Here is a 19,066-nt window from a genome sequence, read left to right as displayed (position 1 = left end):
ACCTACCCCACCCTAGTTGGTATATGGAATATTGATGTAGCCCAGGCAGTTGACATGATTGCTCCTAAGCAGCCTCTTTAGGCTTACTGAGCCAAGTTTGTTCCCTGGTTTTCTGTGGAGTTGATGGTGGCAAAATGATGTGTATGATGGCTAGAATGCTGCTGTAGGAGAACTAGAGCCTAGACCAATTGATTGTGGGTTAGAGCTGAATTGCGAGCCTACTGTATAGCCATCCTGCAGCAAAGAAAAGCTACATTTCCACCAGTATTACACCCACACAATGCCATCCAACAGAACTGTTTCAAGTGGTATGGGGTCTTTTTCTATCTGGCACTCGTGACAAAATGGAGCTGCCGTTGGCTGCCCACTGTGATTTGTTTGTGAAGCACTTCGCAGAATAAGATTGCTCGCATCCAGTCTGATTTGGACTCTGGCCGCTATGTAAGTAGGGTACAGAGTGTGTTGAGTGCACCACCAAATCATTTTTGTTTGGAATAGAATCAGCTGTTGCAGACCAAGGATGTGGACAAGGTGCTTGGAGGAGTGCAACCGACCACATGCTCACTCGACCCCATGCTCACTCGACCCCTACCTTTCATGGCTTATTAAATCTAGTGGGGAAGGGATGACTGGTTGGGACCCAGGGATTAATATGTCTTTTAGATCTGGTACAGTTCCCACCGCCTTCAAAGAAGCGGTGATAAAACCGCTATTTAAGAAGCCATCCCTGGACCCACATGATTTGAATAACGATTGCCCCGTTGCTAATAACCCCTTCTTGGGTAAAGAACTGGAACAGGTAGTGGCATTGCAACTCCAAGCTTTCTTGGAAGAAAGAGACTTGGTTCCATTTCAGTCTTGCTTTAGGCCAGGTTTTGGGACTGAAACTGCCTTGGTTGCTGTGGTAGATGACCAATGCCGAGAAATAGATAGGGGGAGCGTGTCCCTATTGATACTCTTGGACCTCTCAGCGGCTTTTGATACCATCGACCATGGCATCACTCTGGAAGGCCTAGCGGAGTTGGGTATTGGAGGCACTGTTTTACAGTGGTTCCAGTCCTACCTGTTGGGATGCTTTCAAAAGGTGGAGCTAAGGGGGCTGCTAATCGATCCAGTGGCAATTGTGCAAAGGGGTCCTGCAAGGTTCCATCTTGTCCCCTAGGCGGTTTAACATCTACATGGTCGTAAGGTGCCATCAATATGAACATGACACCCAACTATTTCCCTGTGACATTAGAACCAGATGTGGCAGTGACCAATTTAAATCTGTGTCTGGAGGCTGTGATGGACTGGATGAAGTCAAACAAGCTGAAGTTGAATCCAGATAAGACTAAGGTCCTGTGGATCAGGAGGCCATCTATTCAGGAATGTGGCATAGTACCTGTTCTAGAGGGGGTCAAGTTACTCCTGAAAAAACAGGTACGCAGCTTGGGAGTCCTGCTGGACTCTTCCTTAACATTTGAGAACCAAATTTCTTCGGTGGCCAGGAGTGCTTTTGGGCAGCTTCAGCTGATCCACTAGCTGCGACACTTCCTTAATAAGCATGCCATGGTCACAGTGATCCATGCTCTTGTTACATCCTGATTGGATTATTGTAACACACTTTATGTGGAGCTGCCTCTGAAGAGCCTTTGGAAACTTCAACTGGTCCAGAATGCAGCTGCTTGAGTTTTAATGAATATTTGTTACAGGGAGCACATTATGTTAGTGCTCCGGCAGCTGCATTGGCTTCTGCTATGTTTCTGGGCACAATTTACAGTCTTAGTTATGAACTACAAAGCCCTAAAAGGGTTAGGTCCAGAGTATCTGAAGGACCATCTTCTCCCATACGAACCAGCCCAGGGATTGAGGTCAGTTGGGGAGGCACTGCTCAGTGCTCCTCCACTTATGGAGATAAGATTAACATCTATGCAGAGCAGGGCCTTCTCAGCTTTTGCTCTCAGGCTGTGGAATTCTCTCCTTGGGGATATTTGCATAGCGCCAACATTAGCATTGCTTCAGCATCAGGATAAAGTCACCCTTTTTACTTGTGCTTTTATTGGTGTTTGAGTTTGTATGTCCATCCTCTCAAGAAGTCTTAGCAAGTTTTCTGTCCTTCTGGGGTCTCGTATTTTAATTTTATTATATATTGTGTTTTAAACATTTTGTAAGCCGCTTCAAATATTTTAAATAGAGAGGCAGGGTAAAAATATTTAAAATAAATAAATAATAAATAAATGCTTTATTGACAAGCATAGCACCAGTTTCAGGATTCGCAATATAAAAGATCATAGATAAGGCATTCAAATTATCTTAACTTTGTTCTTTATCACTACTCAGCAAAATCCAATTAGGTGGCAGCCTGGCATGCTTGTAAATGTGGAGGACTTTTATAAATTAAGGTTAAACTTAATTTCTAACTGATTTGTTTTCATACAAAGTTCAAGGAAGCAGATCTGAAACATGGAGAAAGAATCAAGTTACAGAATCTTGTACAGAAAGGAAGCCTATTGAAGTATTGGACAAAAGGGTTACTTGAAGTCAGTTATGTAGGCTGAGTATATTGTATATTTATGACCTAAACCTTTCAGCTACCAGCTGAACTCCCTGGCCTCTCCTTTGCCATTTATGTGAGATGAAGTAAGTTCCTAGAGTTCTCAGCATCCAGTAACACCCCTACTGCAGTGGAACTTGATTGCCTCAAGAGAATAGAAGTTTGGCTCATGTACAAGGAAAAGGAGAAACTTTTTTCCAGAGATATTATGGACACCAATTTGAGACTATATGAATGAATATACAAGGAACAGAGGTACGAGATTGAAGGTGGAGGTGAAAAGGACATAGAATATACCAGGAATATGTTAAGAACTCTGGCTGCCTGTCAGTAACTGATATTAGTTACCACATGAACAGTTTTTTCTTGCCCAAGAAGAGGATTGCATATCCACAGAGAAGAAGAGAGGTTTGTTTTGTTTAGGGTTGTATTTTTAATCTATGAAGCAGATGTCCTCATCAGTCATGTGTACCACAAACCCACTGGAGCCAGACCATTCCATTCTGAGGCTCCAAGTAACAAACAAAAACAACCTTCTCCAGTGTATTTTTTTCTTCCAATTCAGAAATGGAGTATGAAATAAATCTCACTAAGATTTATGGGTGTACTTCGTTTGAAGTTTCAACAGCAACCCATTTGAAATAAGACATAGCAAAGACATAAGAGTCTTCAAGGTGATCCTCACTTAATCCCTCTCCCCCATCTCAGAAAACAATTTGTAAAAATTAATTCAAATGTAAGCAAAAAAATATAACTTGTGGCCAGAAGACATTAATTGGAATGTAAGTTAGCACTGAGGCTCTTCGGGGCTACTGACAGGCAGAAAAGAAGCCTCAAATGTGGAGGTAAATGCATTTCAAGTGTCTTAAAATCTGCACTGCTATAAACCCCAAAACAGAAATCCCTGGGGCAAAAGACATCATTAACAACCTAGGTTTCCTAATGAACCTTATAACAAAAACATTTGTTCGATGACAAACTTATTGACAGCCTTTCAGACAAGGCAAACATTAAGCCTCAACAATCCTATCATAATTTTCCAAATATATGATATGAAGTAAATGAGGATAGATGTGACTTTTGCAATGGATAGCTTAGGATAGTGCCCAGATCTGACTGTATCCTATTCTCTAATTCAGAGGTGGGCAATAATTTTTGTTGGGAGAGTAGACTTTGGAAGTGGTCAAGGGCTCTACTTTTCTGTGGCCAGGGAGGTGCAGGTTCTAGCATGGCGGTTGGGCACAGAATGGCACATGGGGTAAGAGATTGGGGTGCAAGACACGGCATGATATATGAGAGAGAGTTTGGGTGAAGGAGGAAGTTGAGACCTGGGTCAGGGAATTAGGGTGTAGGGTCAGGGAGGAGGTATGGGTGCAGGAGAAAATTCTGGATTGGAGGAGCACTGTAGGAGGGGGTACAGCATCTGGGAGGGAATTGTGACCTAGGGCAGGGGGTGCAGATGGGGAGGAGGGTGTTGGGTTGCAGGAGGGGTGCCAGAGGCAGGTTTTGGCTGGGAGGCACTTACCTAAGCATCTCCCAGCCAGCAGCCCTGCAGCACCCACAAGGCAGCCTAGGCTCCCTACCTGCTGCAGCCCCAGACCACTTGAAAATGCAGGTTGTTCCCTCCATGTGGCTCTCTGCTCCAGAAAGATGGAGAGGCTTGCACTGTCCCCCATCCCTGGGCCAATAGCTCAGCTCCTATTGGCCAGTTGTTTCTGGCCAATAGGAGCTGAGGATTGGGCTGGAGACCAAAGATCACTCGAAGGCTCCAGAGCAGCGTTTCCCAGCCTTTTTGATACTGGGGACTAGTAAACCCATTCACAAACTTTTGGCAAACTGGTAACATTTTATTTGCATATTCATTATGCAAACACTGAATATGAAAATATCCAAATAAAATGTTACCACTCTGCCAAAAGCCCTGTCCCCAGAGCCAGCCCTAATCCCTAGAGCCCCTCACCATCCCCCAGCGCCAGCCACTGACCAAGTCTATTGCACCCAACCCCATGCCAGCCTCCAGCCCCCCATCCCAAATGCCTCAGTGCCAGTCCTGTCCCTTAGAGCCCTCATCACTACACCATCCTCCTGTTCCCTGAGCCCCACTGCACCCAACCCCCCCGAGCCTCCCTCAGTGCCAGTCCCCAATATTAGCCCCCCCCCCGAGCCAGACCTGCTCCCATAGCCCCCCCTCACTACTAGCTCAGCCTCCAGAGCCCCCCCCCCCAGCACTAGCTCCACTCCTGGAGCCCCCAGTGCCTGTCCCACTCCCCTCACTGAGCCCTGTGCTGCTACCTGCATCACAGCAGCTCTGGGGGCCAGGATACACTGCTCTCACTACAGCTGTTGGGAGAAGCATGTCCTACTTTGCCTCTCAGCCAACCAGCACCAGGCAGAGGCGGGATTCTCCACCCAGCCGTGGGAGAGAGCTTCCCAGCATGGTGGGAGGCCGTGCAGGGAAGCGCTCTTCTGCAGCTGGGAAGAGACCCAGCACCAGTTGGCTGAGAGGCGAGGCAGGACATATCTCTTCCAAGACCTGTGACAAGAGCAGTGTACCCCAGCCCTCAGAGTAGTCACAGCCTGGCAGCCAGCAGTCCGCAGCCTGGCAGTTGGGAACCACTGCTTGAGCAGAGAGGCAGATGGAGCAGCCCCGCGTCTAAAACAGCAGTAGCTGTATGCCTGAGGGTCCCAGCAGGGTGTCCATGGACCAGATCCGGTGGCTTGGTGGGCCAGATGCAGCCCGTGAGATGCATCTGCCACCCCTGAAAGGTCCCCAAACTAGAGATGTTAAGATACACATTTACCAAAATAAATGTGTAACCGCTTTGGAGCTGCCCGTCCCCCCAACCCATCCTGCTGCCTCTCTATCAGAAGCAGCAGCTGGGTGGGGAGCAGGCGGGAGCTTCATTCTGCTTTAGACTAAAGCAAGAGTATCTCCAATTCAAGAGTTTGAACATTTTAACCCTTCCAATTAAAGGCTGGCAGTGCCTCAGTTTAATGCTATTGTATCTATCATTGTGAATGGAAATAATCATAGTTTAAGTGAATATTTTCCAATTCACTTTAGAAGGCTTTAAAACAGGTGCAAATGTTTGTTTGGGGATATTTGGTCAGAATCAGTCTAAAGGAACAAAATTTCAGGGAATTGAAAAATATACTGCTTACACAAAAACTGCATCTTTGAGCAATAAAGTACCATAAACATCTGAGGAATACAATTCAAGAAGAGAAATATGTGGCACCAACATTGACAAATATTTTCCCAGAAAACAATGTGCTATATTATATCAACTTGCTAGTGATCTGGCCACATATTATATATCTATGAGCAATTCCACTGATTACCAGACTCCAAACTGAACTACTTTAAAAGCAGGTATTCTTTCACTGAAATGACATACAGAAAGCAAAAATAAGACTTTCAAATACATTACTTACTCGTGCTCAGCCACATCAGGTAAATAAGCTGCATTCTTTTGTGCTGGATGAGCCATAAAAACAACATCCAGATCATCAAAAGCACCAGCTTCTATGAGATCTATTTTGCCTCCTCCATCTTCTTCCGCAGGAGTCCCCAGAACGGTGATCTAGAAGACGTTATAGGGGTCAGGAAAACTGTCAAAAACCTACCTTTGCTGAAAAGTCTCAGAAGGGTAGCAGTGTTAGTCTGTAACTTAATGAGTAGTTCTGTGTAGGGATGTGTGGACAGTTTGCAACAGGGTTTATTGTAGTGGTAGGTTCCTGGGTGACAGTATCAGAGGCACGAGTGTGGCTGCTGGAAATAACTTACTTCAGGTTAATGGGATGTCTGTAGGCAAAGACTGGCCTGCCTCCCAAGGCCTGCAAGAGTGAGGGATCTTTTTCAGGGATAGGTTGTAGGTGGTCAATAATGCACTAGAGAGCTTTAAGCTGGAGACTGTAGGTCAGTGGTTCCCAAATTTTTTGGCATCACGCCACCTTCTTGATTTTTGAAAAACCATCACGGGCCCCCCCAAAATACCAAAACCTGTTGGGGGGGGGGGGGAATCTGACCAGGGCAGCAAAACTTGACGGGGGTGGGGGTAGGGGAAGGAGGAGGACTGGGTCGCCTCGCGTGTCCCCTGGAATTTCTTCACGCCCCCGCAGATTTGACTAGCACGTTCTGTTATTTTCCTTGTTGGGCCTGTCTTAAAGAAGATTCCTGGGTACTCACTCATCTGGCTTTGTCAGACTATTTCTTCACTTCCCCAGATGGGTATTTAAGTTTTAAGAATGACTGTTGTACGTAGTTGCAACCATGTTGGTCCCAGGATGTTATAGACACAAGGTAAATGAAGTAATATCTTACAATTTCAAACAGAAGTTGATCTAATATCTCTCTCCAACTTAGACCAGTGGATGTGGAATGAGCCTGTATCACCTCTACCCAATAATCTTGGGTGTTTTGCAATGCCCTACTCCTGTGGTCACCAACCATGAATGCTCATGTTATACTGCAAGATGTGGTTGTTCAAGAGGAGAACCATGGTACAACTGGCATGCTGCAGTCACACACATTCTTTAAGAAGCACTGGCTTGCTCCCCTCACCCACAGAAGTCAGTCCAATAAAAGACATTAAGTCATACCTCATGTCTCCTAAAAAACCTGACTAGCAGACAGACTCCATCTCCAGCGTGTTTGTTAAATACTGAACAAACATGGTTAAAATGGACAGGGCTCGACAAACTGCTGTTTCTACTCGCCCATGGTGAGTAGATTTCAGTCAGTCGCTCCGTGCGTCCCATTCACCGGCGCTGTGTGCATGTGCAGTGCCGGTCTGGCGCATGCATGGTACGGGGCTGGCAAGTAGCTCTCACCAGTTTGTAGAGCCCTGAAGATGGAGGCTTCTTAGTGCCTCTGGCAGCTCCAGAGAAAGAGAAGCCTGGGAAATAAGAGGCAGTTTTGGGCTACAACAGGAACCAGACTGCTGGCACTTATCTGCTCTACAACCTTTTTAATGTTATTACACTAAGGGCTGGGGGGAAGCCGATGAATGCAGAGGAGCACATGGATCGAACACACATCTCTTAGGAGAGGGTCTATTAATAGAGATTCTCTATGTTCTAGTGAGGACGAAAGGATAGAAGTATGGGTCAGATCAGATGAGACAATCAAATGAAAAAGTCTAACAGGAAAGGACAGACAGATAAATAGGGACACATTTTTAAAGTGCTTATACACAAATGCTAAAAGCCTAAATAATAAAATGGGTGAACTAGAGTGCCTAGTTTTACAGGAGGATATTGACATAATAGGCATCACGGAAAGTTGGTGGAATGAGGACAATCAATGGGATAGTCATACCAGGATACAAAATATATCAGAAGGCTAGAACAGGTCATGCTGGTGGGGGAGTGGCACTATATGTGAAAAAAAAAATGTAGACTCAAATGAAGTAAAAATCTTAAATGTGCTTAAATGTTCCAAAGAATCTCTATGGATACTAATTCCATGGTCCAATAATAAGAATATAGCAGTAGGGATATATTATCAACCACCTGATAGTCACTATCACTACAAGTGACAGTGACTATGAAATGCTAAGGAGATTAGCGAGGCTATCAAAATGTAAAAAAATCAGTAATAGTGGGGGATTTCAAATATCCCCATACTGATTGGGTACATGTCACCTCAGAATAGGATACAGAGATAAAATTTCTTGATACCTTAAATGATTGCTTCTTGGAGTAGCTGGTTCTGGAGCCCACAAGGGGAGAGGCTATTCTTGATTTAGTCCTAAGTGGAGCACAGGATCTAGTTCAAGAGGTAAATGTAACTGGACCACTTGGAAATAGCGACCATAATGTAATAAAATTTAACATCCCTGTGGTGGGAAAAACCCCTCAGCAGCCCAACACTGTAGCATTTAATTTCAAAAAGGGGAACTACACAAAAATGAGGAAGTTAGTTAAATAGAAACTAAAAGATACAGTGACAAAAGCAAAATCTCTGCAAGCTGCATAGAAACTTTTCAAAGACACCATAATAGAGGCCCAAGTTAAATGTATAGCCCAAGTTAAAAAATACAGTAGAGCCACCAAGAAAGTACCACCATGCTTAACCAAGAAAAGAAACAGTGACAGATAAAAATACAACTTTTTAAAAGTGGAAGTCAAATCCTAGTTAGGAAAATAGAAAGGAGCATAAACTTTGTCAATTAAGTGGGAAAATATAACAGCTAAAAAGGAGTTTGAAGAACAGCTAGCCAAAAACTCAAAAAGTAATAGTAAAATGTTTAGGGACATCAGAATCAAGAAGTCGACTAAAACAACCAGTGGGGTCCTTGGACAATCGAGATGCTTAAGGAGCACTGGAATATGATGACGTCATTGCGGAGAAGCTAAATGAATTCTTTGCTTCGGTCTTCATGGCTAAGGATATTGGGGAGATTCCCAAACCTCAGCTATTCTTTTTAGGTAACAAATCTGAGGAACTGTCCCAGATTGAGGTGTCATTAAACCAGGTTTTGGAACAAATTGAAAAAATTAACAGTAAAAAGTCACCGGGACCAGATGGCATTCACCCAAGAATTCTGAAAGAACTCAAACGGGATATTGCAGAACTATTAACTGCGGTTTGTAACCTATCCTTTAAACCAGCTTCCGTACCTAATGACTAGAAGATAGCTAATATGACGCCAATATTTAAAACAGGCTCTAGAGGTGATCCTGGCAATTATAGACCAGTAAGTCTAACACCAGTACTGGGTAAATTAGTTGAAACTATAGTAAAGAATAAAATTGTCAGACACGTAGATGAACATAATTTGTTGGGGGGGGGGGGGGGAAGAGGGGGGGAGTCAACATGATTTCTGTACAGGGAAATCTGCCTTACTTATCTATTACAATTCTTTGAAGGGGTCAACAAACATGGAGAGAAGGGGGATCCAGTGGACATAGTATACTTCGATTTCCAGAAAGCCTTTGACAAGATTCCTCACCAAAGACTCTTAAGTAAGTTATCATGGAATAACAAGGAAGGTCCTTTCATGGATTGATAACTGGTTAAAGGACAGAAAACAAAGGATAGGAATAAATTGTATGTTTTCCAAGTGAAGAAAGGTAATGAGTGGAGTCCCCCAAGGTTCTGTCCTGAAACCAATCCTATTCAACTTATTTATAAGTGATCTAAAGAACGGGGCAAACGGTGAGGTGGCAAAATCTGCAGATGATACCAAACTGCTCAAGATAGTTAAGACCAAAGCAGACTGTTAAGAGCTTCAAAAAGATCTCACTAAATGAAGTGACTGGGCAACAAAATGGCAAGTGAACTTTAATGTTGATACATGTAAAGTAATGCACATTGGAAAAAATAATCCCAACTATACAGACAATATGACGGGGAATAACTTGGCTACAACTACTCAAGAGAGATCAGAGACTCATTGTGGATAGTTCTCTGAAAACATCCACTTGGTATGCAGTGGCAGTCCAAAAAGCAAATACAGACAGTCCCCGGGTTACATACAAGATAGGGACTGTAGGTTTGTTCTTAAGTTGAATCTGTATGTAAGTCGGAACTGGCATCCAGATTCAGCCGCTGCTGAAACTGATCAGTTTCAACGGCGGCTGAATCTGGACACCAGTTCCGACTTACATACAGATTCAACTTAAGAACCCCAGGCGTCCCCAAGTCAGCTGCTGCTGAAACTGATCAGCAGCTGATTCCAGGAACCCCGGGGCAGAGCAATTCTGCCTTGGGCTTCCTGTAGTCAGCCGCTGGTCAGTTTCAGCAGCAGCTGACTTGGGGACGCCTGGGGCAGAGCAGATGAGGTGCTGCTGGGTTGGTCCAGTAGCGCGGCCGCTCCTCGGCACTACTGGACCAAAGCAGCAGCACCCCAGCTGCTCTGCCCCAGGCGTCCTGATTCAGCCACTGCTGAAACTGATCAGCAGCGGCTAAATCAGGACTCCTGGGGCAGAGCAGCTGGGGTGCTGCCGGGTTGGTCCAGTAGCACCAAGGAGCGGTGCTGCAGGACCAACCGGCAGTGCCCCACCTGCTCTACCACAGGCCCTGGGCTTTGCTCCACGTCTCCCTGGTCTGATGGAGGGGGGGGGGCCCCCACTAGCTGCGTCCCCCCCCAGCAGACCAGGCAGACACGGAGCAAAGCAGCGGAGGACGCAGGGCTGGACCCGCGGCGCTTCCAGATCAGCTGAAAGTGCCGCGGGTCCGGCCCTGGGTCCTCCGTGGCTTTGCTCTGCGTCTCCCTGGTCTGCAAACCAGGGAGACGTGGAGCAAAGCGGCGGAAGACCCGGGCCGGACCCGCGGCGCTTCCAGATCAGCGCCGCGGGTCCGGCCCGGGTCCTCCGCCGCTTTGCTCCTCGTCTCCCTGGTCTGCTGGCTTCCCCAGCCGACTAAGGAGACGGGGAGCAGCTTTTCTCGCCCCGGAGGAGGTGGGCGGCAGGACCAGGCGTCCTGCCGCTCCAGTCCTCCGGGGCGAGAAAATCCCCGTTCGTAACTGCGGATCCGATATAAGTCGGATCCGCATAACTCGGGGACTGCCTGTAGAATGTTAGGAATCGTTAAAAAAGGGATAGAGACTAAGACAGAAGCAATAAGATATTTTCTATATAAAACCATGGTGCAACCACATCTTGAATACAGACGTGGTTGCCTCAACTCAAAAAAGATGTATTGGCATTGGAAAAAGTTCAGAAAAGGGCAACAAAAATGATTAGGGGTTTGGGATGGGTCCCATATGAAGAGACATTAAAACAGACTTTTTAGCTTAGAAAAGAGGAAATTAAGGGGGAATGAGAGAGGTCTAAAAAATCATGACTGATGTGGAAAAAGTGAATAAGGAAAAGTTATTTACTTATTCCCATATAAGAACTCGGGATCACCAAATGAAATTAATAGGCAGCAGATTTAAAACAAACAAAAGGAAGTTTTTATTCACTCAGCACACAGTCAACCTGTGGAACTCATTGCCAGAGGATGGTAGGAAGACCAGGACTTTAACAGGGTCCAAAAAAAGCGCTAGCTATATTCACGGAGGTTAGGTCCATCAATAGCTATTAGCCAGGATGGGTAAGAATGATAGCCCTAGTCTCTGTTTCTTTGGAAGTGGATGACAGGGAAGGTATCAGGGGAGAATGACTTGTGTGATCCCACCCACTGGGACATCTGGTATTGGCCCCTGTCAGCAAACAGGATACTGGGCTGGATGGATCCTTGGTCTGACCCAATATGGGCGTTTTTATGATAGGGACCACACGGGGCCAGCTCCCCTCATTTCCCCCCTCCCCAGGGAAACCCTGCCCGTCAGGTCTCACCTTCACCGCCACAGGGGACGGCTCCGACAGACTCTCCAGGGCACCTTTCACGCCCAGGGCCGCGGCGGCCCCCACCTCGGCGATGAGGTTGTGGCCGCAGGCGTGGCCGATGCCGGGCAGCGCGTCGTACTCGCACAGGAAGGCCAGGTGCAGCGGGCGCGGCGCGGGCGGGCCCCAGTCGGCCCGGAAGGCGGTGTCCAGCTTGTAGCGCGGCTGCACCGCCCAGGCGGCCCCCGGCAGCTCGGCGCAGGTGAAGAAGCGGATCATGGCGTCGTGCGCCTGGCGCTCCTCGTACGCCAGCTCCGGGCGGCTCCAGATCTCCCGGCTCAGCGCGCTCAGCCGCCCGGCGCTCTGCTCGATGCACTCGACCGCCCGCTGCTTCAGCGTCGCCAGCCCCGCCGGAGTCGCGGCGGGCAGCTCCAAGGGCCCCATGAAGCCGCCGCCCGCAGGGGTGGGCGGCTCGGGAACGGAGGCGGCGAACATTGACCGGGCGCGCGAAGTCCACGCGAGCTGCTCTAGCCACAGCACCGGGCGCCGCTTCCACAAATACTCTAGAGCCTCCCGCAGAGCTTGCTGGGAAATCGCCCTTTGCTTCTCCCCAACCCCCTCCCCCCGCGCACCGCGTCAGGGAGGGGAGGCCTGACCGTTCGCGGCTGTATTTCAAAAGCGCAGGAGGCGGGGCTTGAAGCGCGCCAATCACGTATCTAGGAACGGCAGAGGGCGGGGCTTCCCACACATCATACTTTTCTTCCCACACTCTACTACCCAAAGGGCTGTGGGGTAGGTTGCTGGGAGGGAGGGAATTTCCCTCCCTAATGTAATGGTCTCAGCTCCCTAGCCTGCTCAGATGGTCAGTGGGAATTATTCTGGGAGGTTCCATGGTTTGCCTTGCACACTCACCTATATAACAGCGATAGAAATGTATCCTCAACTCCCGTCCCCTTTTACCCCTTCTCTACTTATGCTACATCAATGACATCTTTATGATCTGGACCCATGGCCAAGAAACACTGGAGACATTCCACAGAGATTTTAACAACCTACATACCACCATCAATCTCAGCCTGGACCATTCCACACGAGAGATCCATTTCCTGGACACCACAGTACAAATCACCAATGGAAAATTAGACATCACTCTCTTCAGAAAACCCATCGACTCATTCAGTTACCTACATGCCTCCAGCTCCCATCCAGAACACACCATACGATCCATTGTCTATAGCCAAGCCCTTTGAACCGCATCTGCTCTAATCCCACTGACAGAGACCAGAAACTTCAGGATCTCTACCAAGCATTTATAAACCTCAATGACCCACCCGAAGAATAAAAAAGCAAATTGAAAGAGCCAGACGAATACCTAGAAACCATCTACTTCAAGACAGACCCAAGAAAACCAACAATAGAACATCACTTGTCATCACAGCCCCCAACTTAAACCTGTCCAACACATTATCAATAAACTACAGCCTATACTGGAACAGGATACTAAACTCCAAGAGGCTCTGGGAGACAGACCCATAGTCTCCTATAGACAACCACCTAACCTCAAGATGATTCTTACCAACAACCACAGGACATACCACACTAATACCAACCCAGAACCTTCCCTTGCAACAAACCCCGTTGCCAGCTTTGTCCACAGATTCACTCTGCTGATACCATTATTGGACCTAACCAAGTGAGTTATAAGATCAAGAACACATATTCCTGCTCATGCAGAAATATAATTTATGCTATCATGTGCCGAAAGTGTCCGTCTGCTATGTACATTGGACAAACGTCTCAGACACTTCGCCAAAGAATCAATGCCCACAAAACAGATAGTAGACAGGATCACAAAGAAAAAACAGTTTCTTTCCATTTCAGCCAGAAAGGACATTGTCTCAACAACTGGATTACCTGTATCCTGCTTCAAAGACCTTTTAAGACCACACTTGAAAGAGACTCCTCTGAACTGTCATTCATACTTAAATTTAAGTTTAAACAAAGACATTAATTATCTTACCCATTACAAAGATAGCTTCCCCAATTATCACCTCTAATATCATTAGTTCACAGACATTTACCTTCCCCCCATCCTCCTTGTGTTCTGAAATTTGATTTGTCCTTTTCATATGTGTTCGTTTTTTTTAATTGTATCCTTTGGTATATACGGTTGTGACAATTTTCTTCCACTATTTGATCTGAGGAAGTGGGTCTGGCCCACAAAACCTCATCACCTAATAAACCATCTTGTTAGTCTTTAAAGTGCTACATAGTCCTGTTTTTTGTTTCAGCTATATAACAGCCTTTGAGATATGCAGATTATTATCATATCCACCTCTCAGTCTTTATCTTCTTTACAGCTTAAACGTGCCCAATTCTTTCAACCTTTCCTCATAAATGATGTTTTCTTAACCTCTTATTCCTGTTGCCTTGCTCTGAACTCTCCAGTTTATTCACCTCTTTTTCAATGTATAGTGTCTCAAACTGGACATAGTGTTCTGAGGCCTTATTAGTGCTGAGTGGAGCTGAACAATTACCTCCTGTTTCCATATGACACTCTGGTAAATATATCCCAGAATGGCATTTGTTGTTTTCTCATCACATTGTTGACTCACATTCAATATGTGATCAACTACAACCACCTGTTCCTTTTCTGCTGTACAGCTGCTAGCCAATTAAACCCTATTTTGTCTTGTACACTTGAATATTCCTTCCTAACTGAATGACTTTGCACTTCAAAAAAAATCATCTTACTGATTTCAGGAAAATTCTCCAATTTATCAAAATCATCTTGAATTTTATTCCTTTCGTCCAAAGTATGTGCAACTCCTCCAACCTGGTGGCATCTGCAAATTTGATAAGCACATTCTCCACAACATGGAGTGAAATGAATAAAATGTTGAACGGTAATAGACCTGCGACAGATCCCTGTGGCACCTCACTTGGTATGTCCTCTCAGCTTGACAGTGAAATCACTGAGTGTAGTTGTGTACCTTCTTATAGTAATTTCATCTAGACCACGTCCCCCTAGTTAGCTTATGTGACTGTCATGTGGGACGGTGTCAAAAGCATTACTAAAATGCAGTATGTCATACCTACTGCTTCCCCTTCATCCAGTAGGCACATTATCCTGAATGTAATGGGGTTTAGAAAATTGATAAGAGATGTTAAAAGGTTCAGGGGAAAAGTCCATGGGTGGCAGTGCTAAGGATAAAAAGGAGTGTGAAAAGTATATTAGGAACAAAAGTAATCAGACCAATTGTATTGGGAGTATGGACAACACTGGATGGAAAAGGTGAAATTGTTAATAAGGATGCAGAAAGGATTCAATAAATATTTCTGTTCAATATTTGGAAAGAAGTAGGGTAGGGGTTCCCAAACTTTTTGACACGGGAATCAGTAAATCCATTCATGAGCTTTTGGAGGACTGATAACATTCATTTGCATATTTGCATATTCATTAAGCAAATGATGAATATTCAAATAAGTTGTTTCTGGTCCTCCCAAAGCCCCCAGTGCCAGCATTAGCAAAGCTTTTGATACAGTCACCCACAATATTCTTGCCAGCAAGTTAAGGGAATATGGATTGGACAAATGGATAGAAAGCTGGCTAGATCAGGGTTTCCCAAACTTTTTACTTTAGTTGGAACCCGGTTTTATTCAGTACTGTTTTTTGCAGCCCAAAAATATAAATGCATATAAAAAAAAGAATGAAAAACGAATAAATTTTCAGTGTTTCACCCAGCTGCATCCTCCGCCCAGCCTGGGCCAGGTCTTGGAGGACCCAGCGCTGCATGGGCACTCTAGGAGGCGGGAGCAGGAGCAGATTGGGGGTAGAGTATCTGGCTAGGAGGAAGGGTGCAAGGGGGGTAGCGTTGCCAGGTATCTGGTTTTGTACCCGATAGTCCGGTATTTCACGGTGTTGTCCGGGAAACAAATTGAGAAATTACCAGACATATAAAATGTCTGGTATTTTCTAATTAGGTAAGTTTTATTATAATTAGGTGTATCAGTCCTTAGCTGCGAACTGCCTGGCGGTAGATGTGCTCACGCTGCCTGAGTGTGTCTACCTGCCAGACAGTTCGCAACTACTCGAGGAAGGGTATGTGGGAGGGGGCCACAATGGAATCCCCTGCCGGACTCACTCTTTGCCAGGGTCTTTAGGGTCTGCATGTGCCTGGCTCCCCTGCCCCCTTTCTCTTCCCAATCTCCCCAGTCCAGCCCTGCTGCCCCCATCCAGCTCTGCTGCTTCCGACAGCCGGTTCCTCCTGCCCCCCACCAATCTCCCCCAGTCAGCCCCGCTCCCCCAACGACTCCCCCGACCAGCCCCGCTGCCCCCATCCAGCCCTGCTTCCAGCAGCTGGTTCTCCCATCCTCCTCCTCCTGATCTCCCCGGCCAGCTCCCTCAAGCCCCAGCCAGCCCTGGTTCCGCCACCTGCCCTCCCCGATCTCTGCCGGACAGCCCCGCTGACCCCAACCTTGCTTCCACTGCCCGGCCGCCTGCCCCGATCTCTGTGGGACAGTCCCGCTACCCCCAACCCTGCTTCCACCCACCTGTCTCCCCCATCTCTGCGGGACAGCCCTGCTGCCCCCAACCCTGCTTCCCAGCAGCTGGTTCCCCGCCCCCCCCATCTCCTCCCAGCCCGCCCCGCTCTGCTCCTCTCCTGGCAGCCACACTAAGGCCTGGTATTTTTTTCCCGTGGCCTGGTGCCGGGCCGCGGCCCATAGTTTGGGAAACGCTGAACATGAGCGCATATGTAATGGGTACATCTGCTGGTAAGCGCCCCGCTGCGGCCAGGTGGCGCTGTGCAGTAACCTTGCCTCGTTGTCCGGTTACCCTCAATGTTCTGGAACCAGGGCTTGCCTAGCCCTTTGTAGCCAGACAGACTAACCCCCCATATCATCCATCTTATTTGCCTCTCTGAAGCATACAGGGCAGAGAAGGAGCAGTAAAATCAGCATAGTCTATGCTGGCTCATCTGATCCTGAGAAGCTGGAAAAACAGATATGTGGAAAGAGAGCGATTAAGTCAATAAGCTGGCCTCGAGGCTGTGAGAACTGCCCCCGGCTGGCACCCATGTTGATTCGAACACACACACAGTCCCTGGGAGAGGAATTTCCCACTGAGAAAAGAATCCCCAGTAATTCCAATTTAGTTATCTCTCTTACAAGTGTAAATTAAGTTCACAAATCCCTTGTAAGAACTGGTCTCACAAAAGACAGACCAGCCCCATTTGGCATGACAGACAAGAAAGAGAAATACGTGACCCCATGAGTATAAAGATGGTACAGCAGGACACTCACTTTGAGTGTCATTCTACCCTCTACCTGCTGGTCGGGTTAGGTGTTTGACCTCCCGAGGTTCTATGGGGATGCCCACCTCGTATTTTCGTCTTTCCTAGGAATTGAGGGACCGGCCCTGGCCTGACATGCTGGAGTCGAGAGGCACAGAAGGGGGTAAAAATTGTACCTGGATGTACTTTTAGAAAAGCCGGAAAAGAGCGTCTACACTGGCCCCGATCCTCCGGAAAAGGGCTTTTTTTCCAGAGGATCGGGGCCAGTGTAGACGCTCTTTTCCGGCTTTTCTAAAAGCCGGAAAAAAGCGGCGGACATTTTTATTTAAATGCCACGGGGGATATTTAAATCCCCCGCGCATTTCCCTATTGCGATTTCAAAAATTACCATGCCCCTTCCGGAAAAGGGGCCAATGTAGACGTAGCCATAGTGTAAATAAATGAAGTTTTAAGGTCTAGTAATCTTGTTTGTTTGTAGGTTTAAAACAAATTGGTTTGGTAAGACCATTTTAGTCCAAGTTGTTTAATGAAAGTACAGGAAAACTGTGAGCATAAAAGTGTTACATCCTATGCAAAGTTTAATGTGGCTAAGTAGTGTTGTAAACAAAGATTGCACATTTTCCTGTAACATGCCATGTACACTATAGAATGAGTAAAAACTGCAAACAAACTAAAATGCTGTGAAAGCTCCAGGAGCCACAACAGGTTGTGATTTCCTTTGTGGAGCAAATGCCCTAGCTGGCAGCACAAAGAAGCTTTGCAGGTAATAGCTAAGTATTATCAGCAAACTAGCTGAGATCAGAAAGTTCAAATTGTAGCCCTCCAGAAAGAAAGAAAAAGGAGGTATTGGTATTGCTGTTTTAGTCCCAGTAAGAGGTTGGGTATACTTGAAAAGTTTAAATGTCTGCAGTCTTTTAAGAAGGCAGAAAGAAGACTGAGAAATTGGCATTTGTAAAAGATGTTACCCCTTTTGAACAAAATCTTGCAAAGGTTCGTGCATAGCCCTTGGTCTGATCAAGTGTTAACTGCTTGTCCATACAATTTCAGACCTAGAAGACTAATTGGCTAACTACTTGTGGATATGTAAACCCTCAACTCCAATGAAGAGGGAAACAGCTGCAGCTTAACTTCTATGAAAAACCTGTAAAGAGGTGTTCTTCAAAACTGACTGATATAAGAATGCAAACATGAAACTGCAAAATGTAAAAACCTCTGCTTCAGAAGTGGAGAGGTAGAAATGCATGTCCCTCAGTACCCAGACAGAGCTAGATTCCCTTAAGGATGGGTGCTGAGAATTAAAGCAACTCTCAGATGTATTTATTTTTTTTCTTCCCTCAGGAATATGCTTAAGAAAAGGACCAGGAGGTATGAGGCTTAGTGAACAAGCTCACCCTCATTACCAAACTAATAGTAGACAAACATGTGTCATTGGAAAAAGTCATTTAGCAGGAATTAGGATGGACCATAAGAAGGGGAAGGCAAAAAGGTTGGAGCCCTATGGGCATAGTTGAAGGAATAAGGAAAGTAGAGGAGACATTGGAAAGTTACTAGGAATGAGAAACATTTTCTTTGAAAGGACAAAGCAAGTGATTTGAGGGAATGTGAAGATAAAAGGTGGACTCCATGGGAGTGTGGAAGGAATTAAGTGATGGTTGTAATAGGTGAAGGGAAATCTTGTTTTAAAAATGACACCTTGTTTCTTTGCAGCCTCTTCCTTAAGCACTATGCAAATCATCTAGGCAAAGAAACAATCAAATGTAAACATTTTGTCTTTGCACACCTTTGGTAAATCTGCAAAGGAAAATTAGGGATTCTACTGAAACTTAATTGGTTAACTGCATAAAGAATAAGCTCTCTATATTGTAACTCTATTTTGTGGGTTTCAAATGAACTAGTTTTATTTTGTTTTGGATAATGTCCTCTTGCTTAAAATTGCAAACAGACAAGGCACAAATTGGTTAGT

General features: G+C 46.0%; 1 protein-coding gene across 1 annotated transcript in view; it reads right to left on the bottom strand.

Moving 5' to 3' along the window:
• PM20D2 (peptidase M20 domain containing 2) overlaps nucleotides 1-13,423 on the bottom strand; it is a 33,526-nt gene extending 20,103 nt beyond the window's left edge. The window contains exons 1-2 of the mRNA XM_075923875.1: nucleotides 11,822-13,423; nucleotides 5,969-6,117 (exon numbers count right to left, since the gene is read on the bottom strand). Of these exons, the coding sequence (XP_075779990.1) occupies nucleotides 5,969-6,117; nucleotides 11,822-12,304 (632 nt within the window). The 5' untranslated portion in view covers nucleotides 12,305-13,423. The remainder of the gene's footprint in view (nucleotides 1-5,968; nucleotides 6,118-11,821) is intronic.
• Nucleotides 13,424-19,066: the final 5,643 nt, after the last annotated feature.

This window comes from Pelodiscus sinensis, chromosome 3, assembly GCF_049634645.1.
Source record: "Pelodiscus sinensis isolate JC-2024 chromosome 3, ASM4963464v1, whole genome shotgun sequence".
Lineage (NCBI taxonomy): Eukaryota > Metazoa > Chordata > Testudines > Trionychidae > Pelodiscus > Pelodiscus sinensis.
The sequence above is the reverse complement of the archived record's forward strand: the minus strand, read 5'-3'. Positions and strand labels throughout refer to the sequence as shown.